The following is a 14985-nucleotide window of genomic DNA, read 5'->3' as shown; positions in this document are numbered from 1 at the left end:
TTCCAGTTTTTGCCCATTCAGTATGATATTGGCTGTGGGTTTGTCATAAATAGCTCTTATTATTTTGAGGTACATTCCATCAATACCGAATTTATTGAGCGTTTTTAGCATGAAGGGCTGTTACAACAATGGGACAATTTTCAAAATAAAATTCTATTTAAAATATGGTAAAAAGTATATTTACAGATAAATGGAACAAAATAAGTATAAGACTTCTACAGTGGAAACTGCTAAAATAAATGAACGTCTAAGCAAATGAGGAATATAACGTGTGGATGAACTGGAAGACTCGGTGTTATTACTGTATCATTTCTTCCCAAGCTGATCTATAAACTGAGTGTTCCAAACAAAATTTTAGCCTAATTGTCCAGCTAATTCTAATTTTAAATGGAAATGCATGGGATCATGATTTTGCAAGGCATTTTTTTAAAAAGAAGAGACAGAAGATACATACATGTATATACAGATATAGATATAGACATAGACACAGATATTCAATTGATTCTTCATAAAGTGTTAAGGGCATTCAAAGGGGAAAAGGGGAGTGTTTTAAGCTATGGTTCTGGAACAACAGGATAGCCAGATGGGAAAAATATACATAACGTAACCCTTAACCCATACCACTACAAATATTCACTTGAAATGGGTAGTAGAAACAAATGTAAAAGCTAAATTTATAAAATCGCTAGTAGAAAACCAAGGAGAACATAATTGTCACCCTGAGGTAGGAAAGTTTCTTAGAATACAAAAAAAAAAACCATGAATCATAATGAATTGTATCAAAGTTAATGACTTTCACTCATTAGAAAACTACTATGATAGAACGATTAAAGTACTCACATAATGGGTATCTACTGAAAGACTTAGGTCCAGAATATATGAGTAACTTTTACAATCATAATTCCCCCAGAGAAGAGCTCCAGATGCAAATGGGCACCCGAGCAGTGCTCAGCGTCGTCGTCATGAGGGAAATGCAGGTTAAACCCATATTTAGATAGCACTGCACAAGCACTTGAATGGCTACAATTGTGAAGACTGACACTGCCAAGTATAGGAACTGATGCAGAGGAACTGAAATTCCAATGCACACTTGGTAGGAGGGTAAACGTTAGTGACTTTGGAGAACTTCTGGGCAGTTTCTGAAACATCAATGATTCTGCTATCCGTGATTCTTAAGTGTTCATACAACACAAGTGAAAATGTAGAGGTCCCTGAAGTTGCACACAATGGCCTACGGCAGATTGATTCATCATCTCCAAACCTGGAAGCAACGTGAACATTAGGAAGATTGAAGGGGCGAGCGGATCTGTGCCTGGTCCGGTCAGGTCCTGCTCTTCCACAACACGGATCAATGTAAACATTCAGTGAAAGACGTCAGGCAAAAAGAAACAGGGAGCTCCCAATGTGTGATTCCATTTACATGAAATCCAGAAAATGCCAATCAGTGTGGAGTCACAGAAAGCAAATCTGTGAGGCCTGGCACGGGCTTCTGGAAGGAGTCACTGCCAAGAGCACAGAGGAGAAACGTGGGGACGTCCTGATACTGGTCGTGGCAGTAATTTCATGGGTGGATACATCTCCCAAATCTCTTCCTATTTTCCTCTACTTGGGTGTGTTTATTGTACTAATTATGTCCCACTAAAGTCAACGAAAAGGTGTTTTGTCCCTTCCACATGAGCACAGATCTCACTTTTTAATGGTTCCATATCTGCCTCTGTTCAGTGCAATCAGAATGTTTTCATTGTATTGTGGACATTGTATTGTGGACAATGAAGAAGTGGCCGGTGTGACCTGGGGGTGGGTTTGCGGGAGGTCACTCAATGACTCTGCCCGCCAGGTAGGAACCTGCTGTAGCCAGAGAGATAAGAGCCGGTGCAGTGTTGGAACCACCAGTGCCCTCTTGTCCCCACGTACACACACTGCATCTGGGGTCATGTCACTTAATGCCAAAAACACCCTTTCATGAACTGACGTAGGAACAGCTGCATGGCTCTCTGGTGCCTGGATGTGCAGATGACCACTTTCCTCTCCCAAATTCGTGGTATTGCCCTCAGCTCACCATACATTCGAAGAGCTCACCTGTGTGAAAGCCCAAAGGAGAAAGGAAGGAATTGAACCCCCAGAAACTGGTTTCAAGCCAATCCCATAACCTCTATGACTCTCCCAATAAGATATTAGTAAAATTATTGCATAACTGTGTCAATTTATAGGTTACGTCCCATATGTCTTAATGGCTTATCCTGCTCAATTAGGCCTTCAAGATGCCACATCCCCCATTATAGAGAAACTGCTCACTTTCCATGACCATGCTCTTGTAATTATTTCCCTAATTAGTTCCCTGGCCCTATATATTATTTCCCCAATACTGACAACAAAACTAACTCATACTAGCACCATAGATGCCCAAGAAATCGAGACTGTATGAACTATTTTACCTGCCATTATCCTAATTTTAATTGCGGGTCGTCAAGTAAGTCAGACTGAAATAACTGGACATTTGTCCCTGGGTCTTTGAAGGGCAAGGGGCCCTCTGAGCTCCTTCCTTTGTCACTCCTGGAGAAGACTGCCACTGCAAAGCGAAGCCTCACATGGAGGGAGATTTAAGGAAGGAAACTGAAGACCCAGCAGGTGATGGCCAGGAAGCCCAGCTTTCACCTGAAACCAAACAGGAGCGCGTTGAGCTTGAAATGGTAACATTGCCCAGAAGGATAAGCCTGTGTGATTTTAACACTGAGACTTAATAAGGACTGTCCTGACGTTTGCAACGGTCAACTGTGATAGTCATTTCCAAGATATATGAGCATTTGTTAGGCCAATTTCTACTCTTCTCTTTATTCAAATATTCTAAAAATAGGTATACTTGCAATGAGCCTTTAGTCTTTAACAACTTAAAATGTGCGTATTATTTCAGAGATTTCTGCGTATTTTGGAACTGGCTCCTCGGTGACTTACAGTTTTCAGGAATATCATTCCCCAAGTACGAATGCCAGCTCCCACGCTGCCTCATTCCAGGGAGAGACGACGTTGACCCAAGAGACAATCGCGTTCAGCTTCCGAACAGTGCAAGCCCCGAGCCTGCTGCTTTACGTGGACTCTTTCTACAAGGAGTACCTTTCCGTCATCCTTGCCAAAAACGGTGAGTGTCATTTTCGTGTCAGAAAAGTAAATTATTACAACTGTAATATGACGACATGTTTAATGCCTCTCAAATTACAAATGAGGAAAAAATTGTGTGTTCTCCAAATGTCATTTTGCTTGTATGTGTTTTATTTTGTGGGACTATACAAACATTGTTGCAACAGTGTCATTTCAGTAATTGTGTAAGATCCTTCTGTAAAGTTTTTGATAAATTTGCATATCTCATGTAAAGAGAACTCTTATTATCCCTGGAAGGTCTTCATTAGAAGTATAAGGTGTCTGGTTATGTGTGGAAAATATTTTCACCTTCTTCTAAGGAAAGAGGAGAAGAATTGATATGGCGGGAGCCTGGCAAGGCAGGTGTCCTGAGCAGCAGTGTCCTGCCCTGTCCAGGGTCCTGTGCTGGGCCTGGCCCCATCCACTCGACAATGAAAGTACAAAATCACAAGTGTCAACCAGCTCCTGCGTTTCCACGGTGGGAAATAAGGCCCAGCTTTAAGCATCTTAACTGGAATGTGAGGGTGCTGATTTAATATCTGGAGGAACTTACAAAAATGTCTGGCTAACAGAATTTTAGTACCTCCCCTGTGGCCATCGGAACACAGGTCTGAATCTCTTGAAGCAGGTAAAGCTGTCAGGAGCTATGGATCCACAGAGACCTTGCCTCCTGGCAAAAACATATCACAGTACTCACATCCCCATGTCCTGGTTACCGATGTGATTTTGGAACTGAAACCTACTGCGTGTCAAACCAACGCTGCCGTTTCAAGTGCAGCCCCGGGGTTCTGGCATCCAAAGTACGTATGGCTGGAGCCTCGAACGCAGTAGGAACATTTCGTCCTCAGGCTAGAAGGAACCTGGAAAGTGGTCGCCTTCTTAACCAGTAAAGAGGCAACGAGGATGGAGTCTAGGCCAGCGTTTAATCCGTGGCCACCACCAGCTGGACTCATCACAGCCCCTCAGGAACTCAGCACCCTCACAGCAACGCATGTTTCAGGGCCGGCTGTGCGTGTCTCTTATTCACCTTTCAGAATCTTGGATGTGCACATAAAGGAGACGGGAACAGACAAACAGAAAATGACAACGTTTCACAAAGTTGCAACTTCAGCATTCCCTAATTCTTTTTGCAAAAGTGGCGTGGGCTTTAGACTCCAGCATGTGTGCGATTCAGGTGTTCACTTTTAGAAAATTAAGCGTTGTAGGAAAGAGAGTTCTTGTTAACAGCAACTTTGCCTTGACCTTAAAATAGCATGATGTGAGCAGCGGTGGCCCCCGGCGGCACCAGGAGGCAACGCCCTTCCAGGGAGAGCGAGGACTGGGAACACGGGCGCATCCCAGCGGAACCCTAAACAGACCCCATCTGCAAAACATTCCTCTGGGAGCCCACGAATAGTAACAGCTTCTCTGGAGTGAGGAAAGGCAGCTGTAAAAATATCTCGTTGTTTTAAAAATGTTCTATTTTCCCCTTTAGGGAGTTTGCAGATCAGGTACAAGCTGGACACACATCAAGACCCTGATGTCATTAACTTGAATTTCAGGAACATGGCAGATGGGAAACTTTACCACGTGAACATCAGCAGAGAAGACGGGGTGGTCTTTGTCGAGGTAACGGCTCGTTCCTGGCATAAGCCCCGCTCGCGGCATCACCTAAGGCAGGATTTTCGTAATGAAGCCCAGTGCTGGTCCCTTTTCTGTTTTATTCTCAGGTGTCATGGGCAAAAAGTCAAAACTGTGTCTGGTATTTTTTATTTTTTAGCAATGGAAATCTGCCACTTGCAGTATAAAATTATGCCTACTCATATGTCTCCTTATTTAATTTACTAACTAGGGAAATGCCTGTTTTCTCACGGTAAATTACTAGAAGTTTTTGTTATTGTCGTCGTTGTTTTGTTCCACTTTGTTTTTTGAGATGGAGTCTCGCTCTGTCACCCAGGTTGGAGTGCAGTGGTGCGATCTCAGCTCACTGCAACCTCTGCCTCCTGGGTTCAAGTGATTCTCCTGTCTCAGCCTCCCTTGTAGCTGGGATTACAGGTGTGTGCCACCATGCCCAGCTAATTTTTGTATTTTTAGTAGAGATGGGGTTTTTCTATGTTGGTCAGGCTGGTAGTGAACTCCCGACCTCGTGATCCACCCACCTCAGGCTCCCCAAGTGCTGGGGTTACAGCCGTGAGCCACCGTGCATGGCTGGAAGTTTTGTGTGTGTGTGTGTGTGTGTGTGTGTGTGTGTGTGTGTGTGTTTTTAAATAATTCTCCAGTGGGAATCCATGGGTACAAATGTTATAATAATTTAAAGAGACAGCTTATATAGAAAATGATGATGATTCCATTTTTGTTCTAACAAAGTAGAGTTGATTTGCTGCAGAGCGAGTGAAATTGTGCACTGTCAGGATTTTCAAGGGAGTTTTGGCATATTTTCTGTCTACATGGAAAGCATTATTTGGCTTCATATTTCTGGCTTTATTTTGAGATTTGTAAAAGTTCTGGTCTTGAACCCAACACCCTGGGCTTTTGCATCTTTTTGTGGATTCTGTAGATTCCTGGTGGTTTGCATTGTATGGAAATAGCTAGGGCTGTGAAGAAAATGGGAGAGAAGGGGCTGCGGGGAAGGGCATCTGCGAGATGAAAACTGTGGAGCCGGTGCCCATCAGGGTCCTGAGCTCCCGGGGCGGTTCTGTCTCCACGGGGCACCACAGGCTTTTCATCGGTTTTGCTTTATTATCTTCCTTCACTTCCTGCCTTATCCCTGGTGAATCAGAACATCTGGTGTTTGTTTCTCCCGGGCAGGTGAACCAGAAAACTTGGAGACAAGTGAGTCTGTCATCGGGTACAGCATTCAGAGCCATCAAATCCCTGGTGCTGGGCAGGATTTTAGGCAAGTAGACACCCCCCAACCCCGGGTCACAGGGCTGGTCACCAATGCATGGGCTGGTCACCAATGCACGGGGCTGGTCACCAATACACGGGGCTGGTCACCAATGCACAGGGCTGGTCACCAATACACAGGGCTGGCCACCAATGCACGGGCTGGTCACCAATGCACGGGGCTGGTCACCAATACAAGGGGCTGGTCACCAATGCACGGGGCTGGCCACCAATGCACGGGGCTGGTCACCAATGCACGGGGCTGGCCACCAATGCACGGGCTGGTCACCAATACACGGGGCTGGCCACCAATGCACGGGGCTGGTCACCAATGCATGGGCTGGTCACCAATACAGGGGGCTGGCCACCAATGCACGGGGCTGGTCACCAGTGCACAGGCCGGGCCCTTGTTTCATGTCAGTTACACCACTGGTGTCAGTCAAGGCAGAGATTGTACTTGTGTCTTTGTGCGCACACAGTCGTGAGGGGCTGCAGGAGAAATGCTTCCGAGGCGATGGGTGAGGAGCTCCACGCTTCTCTCTCTGGCAGCCAAGCACAAGGGGCTGCAGTGATTTTCTCATACACCAAAGAAAAACAGTGATCAAGGCAGGCATGTAGTTCACAGGTCACAGATCAAACAGTGCAGATTCAGAAACCCTGCCTGGATGACATTTGAGAGGAGAAATTTAGAAACCATGTGTTTGCTGCCCTGAAGTTCAGGCCAGTGGCGCAGGCCCCACTTGGCTTTGCTGGCAAGTGCGGGCATTTCTGAATGACCTGAGTCTTATCACACTGCCAGTGACGTGGGGCGTAGTGCAGGACAGGGAGGCGGGGCCATGGCGGGTCACATGCCACAGCTCCCTTCCCGTTTCCACGCCGCACAGTGAAAAGGCCGGCACATTGTTTTAAAGTTTGCTTTTTTAAAAAATTAATGAGCTATAAACATCATGGATACTTATGTATCACTCTGCGGAGGATAGTTTTGAGGCTTGTTTCATACTTCTGGTCTTATGTTGGCACTAGTGTGATACATTTTGTCTAAGACAATGATGTTTTAATCCATTCAGTTATTTGTACCTATATTCTTATTCATTCATATTCTTCCTCAGACATAAGCTGAAAATCCCAAGTGTATGAGGAGACACTTGGGCAGCCGATACAATCTCTGAAAAGCATGATAACGAGGTTTCCAACTCTATTAATGCCCGTGTATTTTCAAACACCACGTGGGGCATTGAAGCGAGACATTCCCATTCTTCAGTTGGGGACAGTCATGACCTGCCACGCTCCACCAGGTTGCCCTGTTGGGTAGAGGAAAAGTATGTGAAAGGCATTGCTTCTATGTTGCCTAATTGAATATTCAACGTGGGTGGGTCTTGTGATGTCTCACACACACACACACACACACACACAGAGCTCCGATGACTGCTACAGTAATTAGTTGCTTTCAGGAAAAACATGGAATAACAAAGTTGATTTAAAGTGTTGAATCTGCTTTGAGAACATGCTTTAGAGTTTGATTAAAACTCCGGCCCCTGATAATTTAGTAACAGATGCACGGATTGCACACTGAATCCTGTCCTGTGATTACGAGTTTTATTCTTAAGCCACACTTGGACACGCAGTGGCCCAACCCTCCCTTGAGAAAATGGCAACAGCAGCACAAACAAAACAGGGGGGGTTGTATTCCATATTGACAGCTCAACTAATTCGATTGATCAGCCAATACCTGCCAGTGTCCTGGGTGGTGAGGCCATGTCTGGACGAGCAGGCAAGGACCCTCGAGGAGCTCCTGTCACAGGATCGTGTCACACAGAAGTGAGTGTGCGGCCGGGCGCGGTGGCTCAAGCCTGTAATCCCAGCACTTTGGGAGGCCGAGACGGGCGGATCACGAGGTCAGGAGATCGAGACCATCCTGGCTAACACGGTGAAACCCCGTCTCTACTAAAAAATAAAAAAAAATTAGCCGGGCGAGGTGGCGGGCGCCTGTAGTCCCAGCTACTCGGGAGGCTGAGGCAGGAGAATGGCGGGAACCCGGGAGGCGGAGCTTGCAGTGAGCTGAGATCCGGCCACTGCACTCCAGCCCGGGCGACAGAGCGAGACTCCGTCTCAAAAAAAAAAAAAAAAAAAAAAGAAGTGAGCGTGGAGCACTGTCCCCAGGGCCGACCATGTGGTGTCGCGAGGGGGTGAGAGGTGAGCTCCCCAAGCCTGGGCGTGTGACCCAAGGACTCAGGAGCAGGAGACCGACCGGCAGGGCTGGAGGGAGCGAGGTGGCCTGACACGGGATGCAGATCACACAGGCCTTACAGGCATTAAGACCACTATAGGGCCACGGACTTTATTCCTGTTAAATGTGGGGCCACCGAAGGGCAAGGACTTTCATTGTGAGGCTGCCCTGGCGGCTGCAGTGGGATGGGAGCTGCGGAGTCCAGTCAGGGTCCGCTTAGTCATCCAGGCAAGGATGATGCCCTTGACCCATGCGTGCAGCAGAGTGAGTGAGAACCTGCCCACGACCTCCCGATGCAGTGGACACAGAGCTCAGGACCACCCCCGATGTGACAGACGCAGAGCCCAGGGACCCCCGATGTGATAGACACAGAGCCCGGGGCCCCCCTGATGTGATGAACACGGAGTCCAGGGACCCCCAATGCAGTGGACACAGAGCCTAGGACCCCCCGATGCAGAGGACATAGAGCCCAGGGCCCCCCAATGCAGTGGACACAGAGCCTAGGACCCCCTGATGCAGAGGACACAAAGCCCAGGGCCCCCCAATGCAGTGGACACGGAGCCCAGGACCCCCTGATGCAGAGGACACAGAGCCCAGGGACCCCGGATGTGATGAACACGGAGCCCAGGGCCCCCCGATGTGGTGGACACGGAGCCCAGAGCCCCCTGATGTGGTGGACACGGAGCCCAGGACCCCCCAGTGGGATGGACACGGAGCCCAGGGCCCTGCCCTCACCAGCAGCAGCCCGGCCATGGGCAGAGCCACCTCTGGGGGTCAGAACTGAGAGGCCTTTCAGTCACCGAGAGCTAAAGCAGGCGTGGAACGAGGCCAAGGTCTGGGCGGGGACACGTCAGGGCTTCCCAGGTGTGTACCTGGTGGGGAGATATTTATCACTCTCAGTCCTTTGTGCAGTGAGAAGCAGGGCCCCGTTTACAACTCTGGCTATGTTGTTTCATCTTGTATGATTTTCATTTTATCTCTAATAATGGCATCTATTTTATTCCATCTTTGAAATTATGGCACAGAAAATTTTTGAAAAGTCCTAAAACATCAAAAGCCATAGAATTGTCCCAGCCTCCCCTGCTCCCTGGACACTCCAGCTATGGGGCCACTGGGACGCCTTAGATCCTGCAGTGGGGGCACCTCCAAGAGGAACAGGAGGGCGGCCTCCCCAGAAAGGAACCCAAGCCCAGCAGACATAGCCCAATTTTGTCCTCTGCCAAGCTCTTCCCTCTGCCTCACACCTGGGAGTCACAGGTGTGTCCCAGCTCTGCACCCACAGGCCAGGCTGCCTTTTCACTGACTAGAGGCGTTCTGGGAATTTGAGAAGAGACTTTCTCCAGGGAGTTGGCTGATCATTCATTGAGACACACATATTGATTAAGTGCTTCTCAGTTCAGTAAATGATGAATGGTGTGGCTTAAACATCAACAAATCCCTGACCTCACAGACGCCACAGTCTAAGCAGTAAGATAAAACACACACAGTTTCACAAAGGTAAGAAGCATTGCACCTTATTTAAAAAGTTCACAAGAGGATTTCTTAAGAAATACAACTTAGATTCAAATTTCATGTCAAAGTGATGGATGAAACACCTCTGTGAAGTAATGGGCAATATGTTGTGTAACAGACAAAATGAACCACATCATATGAGTGTAACGAATGAATGAAAATGCAAGTATAAAATTAATTTTATGTATACCTGTATTCCTTCCAATTAAATGAGTAAAGAACATTAGACTGACTTTGAATGTATTGATATTTTTATGCAAGAGTTTTATATTCACTGGTGTATTATTCAGACTTGAAAATGTAAGCTTGAAGTTAAAGTTGAGCTGTAAATTTTATAGCTTGAGGCAACTGGATTTCATGAAATTTTAAATAAAAATTCATTTACCATACAGCTAGGGCGTGGATTTTGACCAAGTTCTAATGACACTTCTCATGTTTTGATAGTTTTATTTTAAGATGTGTTCTACCATAAGCCTAATAAACCTCCAAACCATTTTGTAAGCCCAATAAAACTCCAGGCTTATGTCCCGGGTTAGAGGGGTGCACGAAGTGCCTCCTCACCTAAGCCTGCTGAGGTCTGCTGAGAAAAGAGTCGGTCATTTTCAGGGATGTGTTCTACATAGAGGTTGGAGGCCGGCACTCCTTCCTGGGAGCCGTGGCTCGAGGTCCATTTCTTCCCTAGGCCGGCCCTTGCGAGCATCTCCCATGTGGATTTCACAGCCAGTGCCCCTGCCAAGGACCCCTGCCCTCCCTCCCAGAGCCTGCAGTGCAGGCTGGGCATGGTGGGGCTGTGGCTGCAGGTGCATGATGATGTGCCTTGTCCAGCTCCTCACACGGCACAGCTGACATGGTTTGGCTGTGTTCCCATCCAAATCTCATCTTGAATAGTAGCTCCCATGATCCCCATGAAAGGGACCCAGTGGGAAGTAATTGAATCATGGGGGTGGGTTTTCTCATGCTGTTCTCATGACAGTGAATAAATCTCATGAGATCTGATGGGTTTATAAAGGGCAGTTCCCCTGCACACTCTCTCTTACCTGCTGCCATGTAAGACCTGCCTTTGCTCCTCCCTTGATGGTGAGGCCTCCCCAGCCATGTGGAACTGTGAGTCCATTAGACCTCTCTCCTTTATAAATCACCCAGTCTCAGGTATGTCTTTATTAGCCGTGTGAGAACAGACTAGCCCAGGGTCCGACTGAAATGCATGTTTGTGTCACCACTTGGGAGGGTCTCAGTCACTGGTGCCTGTTCTGGTTGTCTTCTCTCATTCTGTACAATGGTCACAGAGTGAGCTTCCTTTAAACCTAAACTCTTCCAGCTTTAACTCTTTCCAGGAATACATGCCTCAAATAGGGATGCTCATAAAGCACCACACCCTGGTTGGGTCCTGCAGCTTCTCCTGAGGCTGAAGAATTCTGTGCCATTAGGACTCTGTTAATTCTGTGAAGGAACAAACATGAGTTCTTATAAATCAACTCTTCTGAAATGAGGGGAACTTCCAAGGTGAAGCGATAAATAGGGTTGAGGTTTGGAGATGAGACCTTGAGGAGGTGATTAGGTTTCCTGATTGGCATTAGTGCCCTTTCAGGAAGACAAAGGAGTTCTCCCTTCTTCCTCCTCTGTTCTTGGGCATCTGAGGATACAAGAGGAAGGCTGCCGTCCACACTCCAGGACGGGAGCCCTTGCCAGACACTGAATCTGCCCACATCTCGTTCTCAGACTTCCAGCCTCCAGATGTGTAAGAAATGAATGTATGTTGTTTAAATCACCTGGTCTGTGTGTTGTGACAGCACCAGGGCTGACTGAGACCCCAATGTATACGGTGTACAGGGGATCCAGGAGTCCCAGGTGGCATTCATGGAAATGCCTGAGCACAGCTGATAAATATGTAAACTCCACATAGAGGAAGCCATACGGATTGTCATGCAGAAACAAAACATTATGAAGATAAAACATCAGACTGACACGAGACATCTCCACAACAGTGGAGGGAATGGCATTATTGTGAAGGAAGGTGGCGCGATGAGGACAGAAGGTGGCGCGATGAGGACAGAAGGTGGCGTGATGATGAAGATGGTGTGATGACAAAGGAAGATGGCGTGATGCTCCTCAGGGCATCAAATTTGGGTCCTCAGCCAACGACTGAAACCCCACCACACCCCAGAAGCAAATGTTGGAGAAATGGCTCTGATCAATTAAAGCCAGACCGGAGCAGAAATGAACAAGGGAAGATGAGGAGGGGGGACACGCATGAGGAGGGGACCTTTCAGTCCCTGTTGGTGCACACTCTTACTTCTCCGTAGTTCAGCCTCAGTGGCTGAGGATACCCGGATGCCTGGCTTGGAAATGGGTGTTGTGAGTAAACGCAGGTCCACTGTGTGCTCTGATCCGCACCCAGAAGGCTGAGGGACTGTTGGCTGAACGTCACCAAATTCTAGTTAAATTCTAAAATAGTTAAGGTTCAAAAACACAAACCATAATGTTAGTGTTAGTTCATGAACCAGGCCAATAAATATGTACTAATGTAATTTTTTAACGTGATGTAAATTTAACAGTATAATCCATTATTTTTGTACACAGTATGATTTTATTTTTAGCAGCATAATTATAAATCTAAAATTTAGGAATTTTTTCACAGATTGCTTTATTTCCTTGCTGTTGTTGGTATTCAGTTTATTTGGTGATTAACTGATAATTATTTTTTGGGAGAGGGTAAAGGCTGAAGCTATTGCTCTGGTGTTCGGCCGCTGTCCAGGCACCCTTGTTTTGCACCCGGGTACCCAAGGCCCACGCACGCGCCCCCACGCACGCGCGCCTGCTAACCTCTCCCTCTGCCCCGCAGAGCCCGGCGGCCACGTGGACGCGGAGACCGCACGGGCCGGCGCGCGGGGCTTCTCCGGCTGCCTCTCGGCGCTGCAGTTCCAGCGCGTGGCCCCGCTGAAGGCTGCGCTGCTTCCGGGGCGCTCCGGGCGCGCCTCGGTGCGGGGCCCCGTGGCCAGGTCGAGCTGTGGAGCCGGGGAGGACGCGGCGCGGGAACGCACGCACGCTCGAGCAGGTGGGCACCGCGGGCCCAGACAAGGAGCCCCGGGCGGGGGGCTCAGGTGAGAGGCCGGAGGCCCGGGGAGACCCGGCGGCTCCTGAAACCTCAGCCTTCCGCTGTCTTGCCCACATATTTTAAAATTGACGGATGATATCCAGTCTCACTGTGGCTGACAGTTTTAAAGTTGAAACGACACAAATTCCAGTTTCCTGAGAATGTCTCACCATTGCCCACCCTGCTTTTCCCCTGCAGAATATCCTGGTCCGGTGGATGAGGGCGAACCCATAGCTGGCGAGACGAGGGGAGACTCCGCAGTGATTGGAGGTGACTGTGCCGCAAGATTGAGACCCACAGGCATTGGTTTTTGTTTATTTCTTTGTTGTGGGATGGAGTCTGGCTCTGTCACCCAGGCTGGAGTGCAGTGACGCGATCTCGGCTCAGTGCAACCTCCGCCTCCTGGGTTCAAGCGATTCTCCTGCCTCAGCCTCTAGAGTAACTGGGATTACAGGCAGGTGCCACCACAGCCAGCTAATTTTATATTTTTAGTAGAGACAAGGGTTTCACCATGTTGGCCAGGCTGGTCTCAAACTGCTGACCTCGTGATCCACCTGCCTCGGCCTCACAAAGTGCTGGGATTACAGGTGTGGCATTGGTTTTAATCAGACAATTTCAAATAACTTAGATCCCACAAACTCCCATAGTTCATATATTCCTACAGTAAACTTAGCAGCAGGAACCATTCGAGGATGTCCACATCTGTGTGCAGACTGACTCACGTGTGAACAGGTTCAATCACATATTGCTGTGACTCACTATGCCCTGCCCAGGTTATTGAAAAGCAGTCCTGAAGGCATGATGTGGTGCATCCTGTACTCTAAAAGCTATGTGAGTCTCTGCTTGTGAGCGTGCAGTGCATGAGACCTGGGAGACAAACGTGTGTTTTCTTCTGGAAGCTTCCAATTACTCTCGTAAGACTCATAGAGTAAATGCATAAAACAATGCTACGCCCAGCAGATTGCTAGAACTGAAAAGTCAACTAAATGTTAGGATTCTACCTGACCTAGAATCCCTGAAATTGGGATGTTTCCAGCTTACAATAAAGCATAGGCTTGGTGAATGCACAGTGATTTTGCTTTGGCTCTGGGCAGTGCAGTCAGCCTTGTGCGTGCTGGGCACGGTGCCAGCGTGCACATCCTGACTCCGGGGTTCCCTTTTGCTGCCTCAGGTGTGATTGCCGTTGTGATGTTCTTCCTGCTCTGTCTGGCTGCCGTTGCCGTCCGCCTGTATCAGCAGAAGAACTTGTACACACCCAAAGAGGCGCCACCAGAGAGCCACGGCACCAGCGAGGCAGTGCTCCGACGCGAGCTCAGCGTGCAGAACGCAGCACGGGGGACCCAGAAGGAGCACTTCGTCTGAGCGGGAACGAGGGGCAACACTTCACTGCAGTGACTCGGCGCTTCACCAGGGCTCTCCATGGCCAGAAATGACCTTTGCAAATGCAACAGGCTTCAAAGCAGTCAGGCTGCACAGACGCCCCCTCGGAGGGCCTGGGGCCTCGTCCCGAAACATTGTCCTTTACCCTCCTTCATGCCCTTCACATCACCGTGAGTTAGACAGCTTCATAATCTGGGTTAGTTTCCCATGCCCTGATGTGATTTTACATGGACGTTTAACCTGCTTAGCGACTGTGCGTTTTGGAAGGGAAACTTGCTCGAGTTCTGAGTTCTCTGTCACAGTAGGACCTGCAGCTTCACTTGGTCTACACACACAGGCTGCCTATAGTCATTGCTATTGGTTTCCACAGAACCAAGCTTCTTCTTGACGGTGTCTGTTGGATTTTTAGGTCTTCTTGCGAGCCATAGCCAAGGGGCCAAAAATCAACAGCCTGTCTGCTTTGCTGTCTGCTGGCCAATGCAAAGTGTTACTCCTCTGTTGAGATTTTTATTTTTTGGTTTGTTTGCATTGCTTTTGTTTAGTTTTTCCTATTCAAATGTTCGTGATGAATATGGAAATGTCTGGTACTAACTGCCAGTCTTCAGCTGTGAAACTGAAAATCCACGTGGAGCAACACTCCGGAGTTAACCGCGCACGCTCTCTGCTCTGTTTTCTTCTAATGTCACCGAGACCAGTACTGATGGTCTGTTCCAGCCTCTCAGCCGTGCCCTGACTCATGCTGACTTCACAAAGGTTTCTGCTTTCGCTTTTT

General features: G+C 48.1%; 1 protein-coding gene across 1 annotated transcript in view; it reads left to right on the top strand.

Moving 5' to 3' along the window:
• LOC112635910 (contactin-associated protein-like 4) overlaps positions 1–14195 on the top strand; it is a 183894-nt gene extending 169699 nt beyond the window's left edge. The window contains exons 24-29 of the mRNA XM_025403975.1: positions 2912–3136; positions 4610–4743; positions 5923–6010; positions 12582–12794; positions 13032–13103; positions 14005–14195. Of these exons, the coding sequence (XP_025259760.1) occupies positions 2912–3136; positions 4610–4743; positions 5923–6010; positions 12582–12794; positions 13032–13103; positions 14005–14195 (923 nt within the window). The remainder of the gene's footprint in view (positions 1–2911; positions 3137–4609; positions 4744–5922; positions 6011–12581; positions 12795–13031; positions 13104–14004) is intronic.
• Positions 14196–14985: the final 790 nt, after the last annotated feature.

This window comes from Theropithecus gelada, chromosome 12 (assembly GCF_003255815.1).
Source record: "Theropithecus gelada isolate Dixy chromosome 12, Tgel_1.0, whole genome shotgun sequence".
NCBI lineage: Eukaryota > Metazoa > Chordata > Mammalia > Primates > Cercopithecidae > Theropithecus > Theropithecus gelada.
This window is presented reverse-complemented; position numbering and strand designations above follow the sequence as displayed.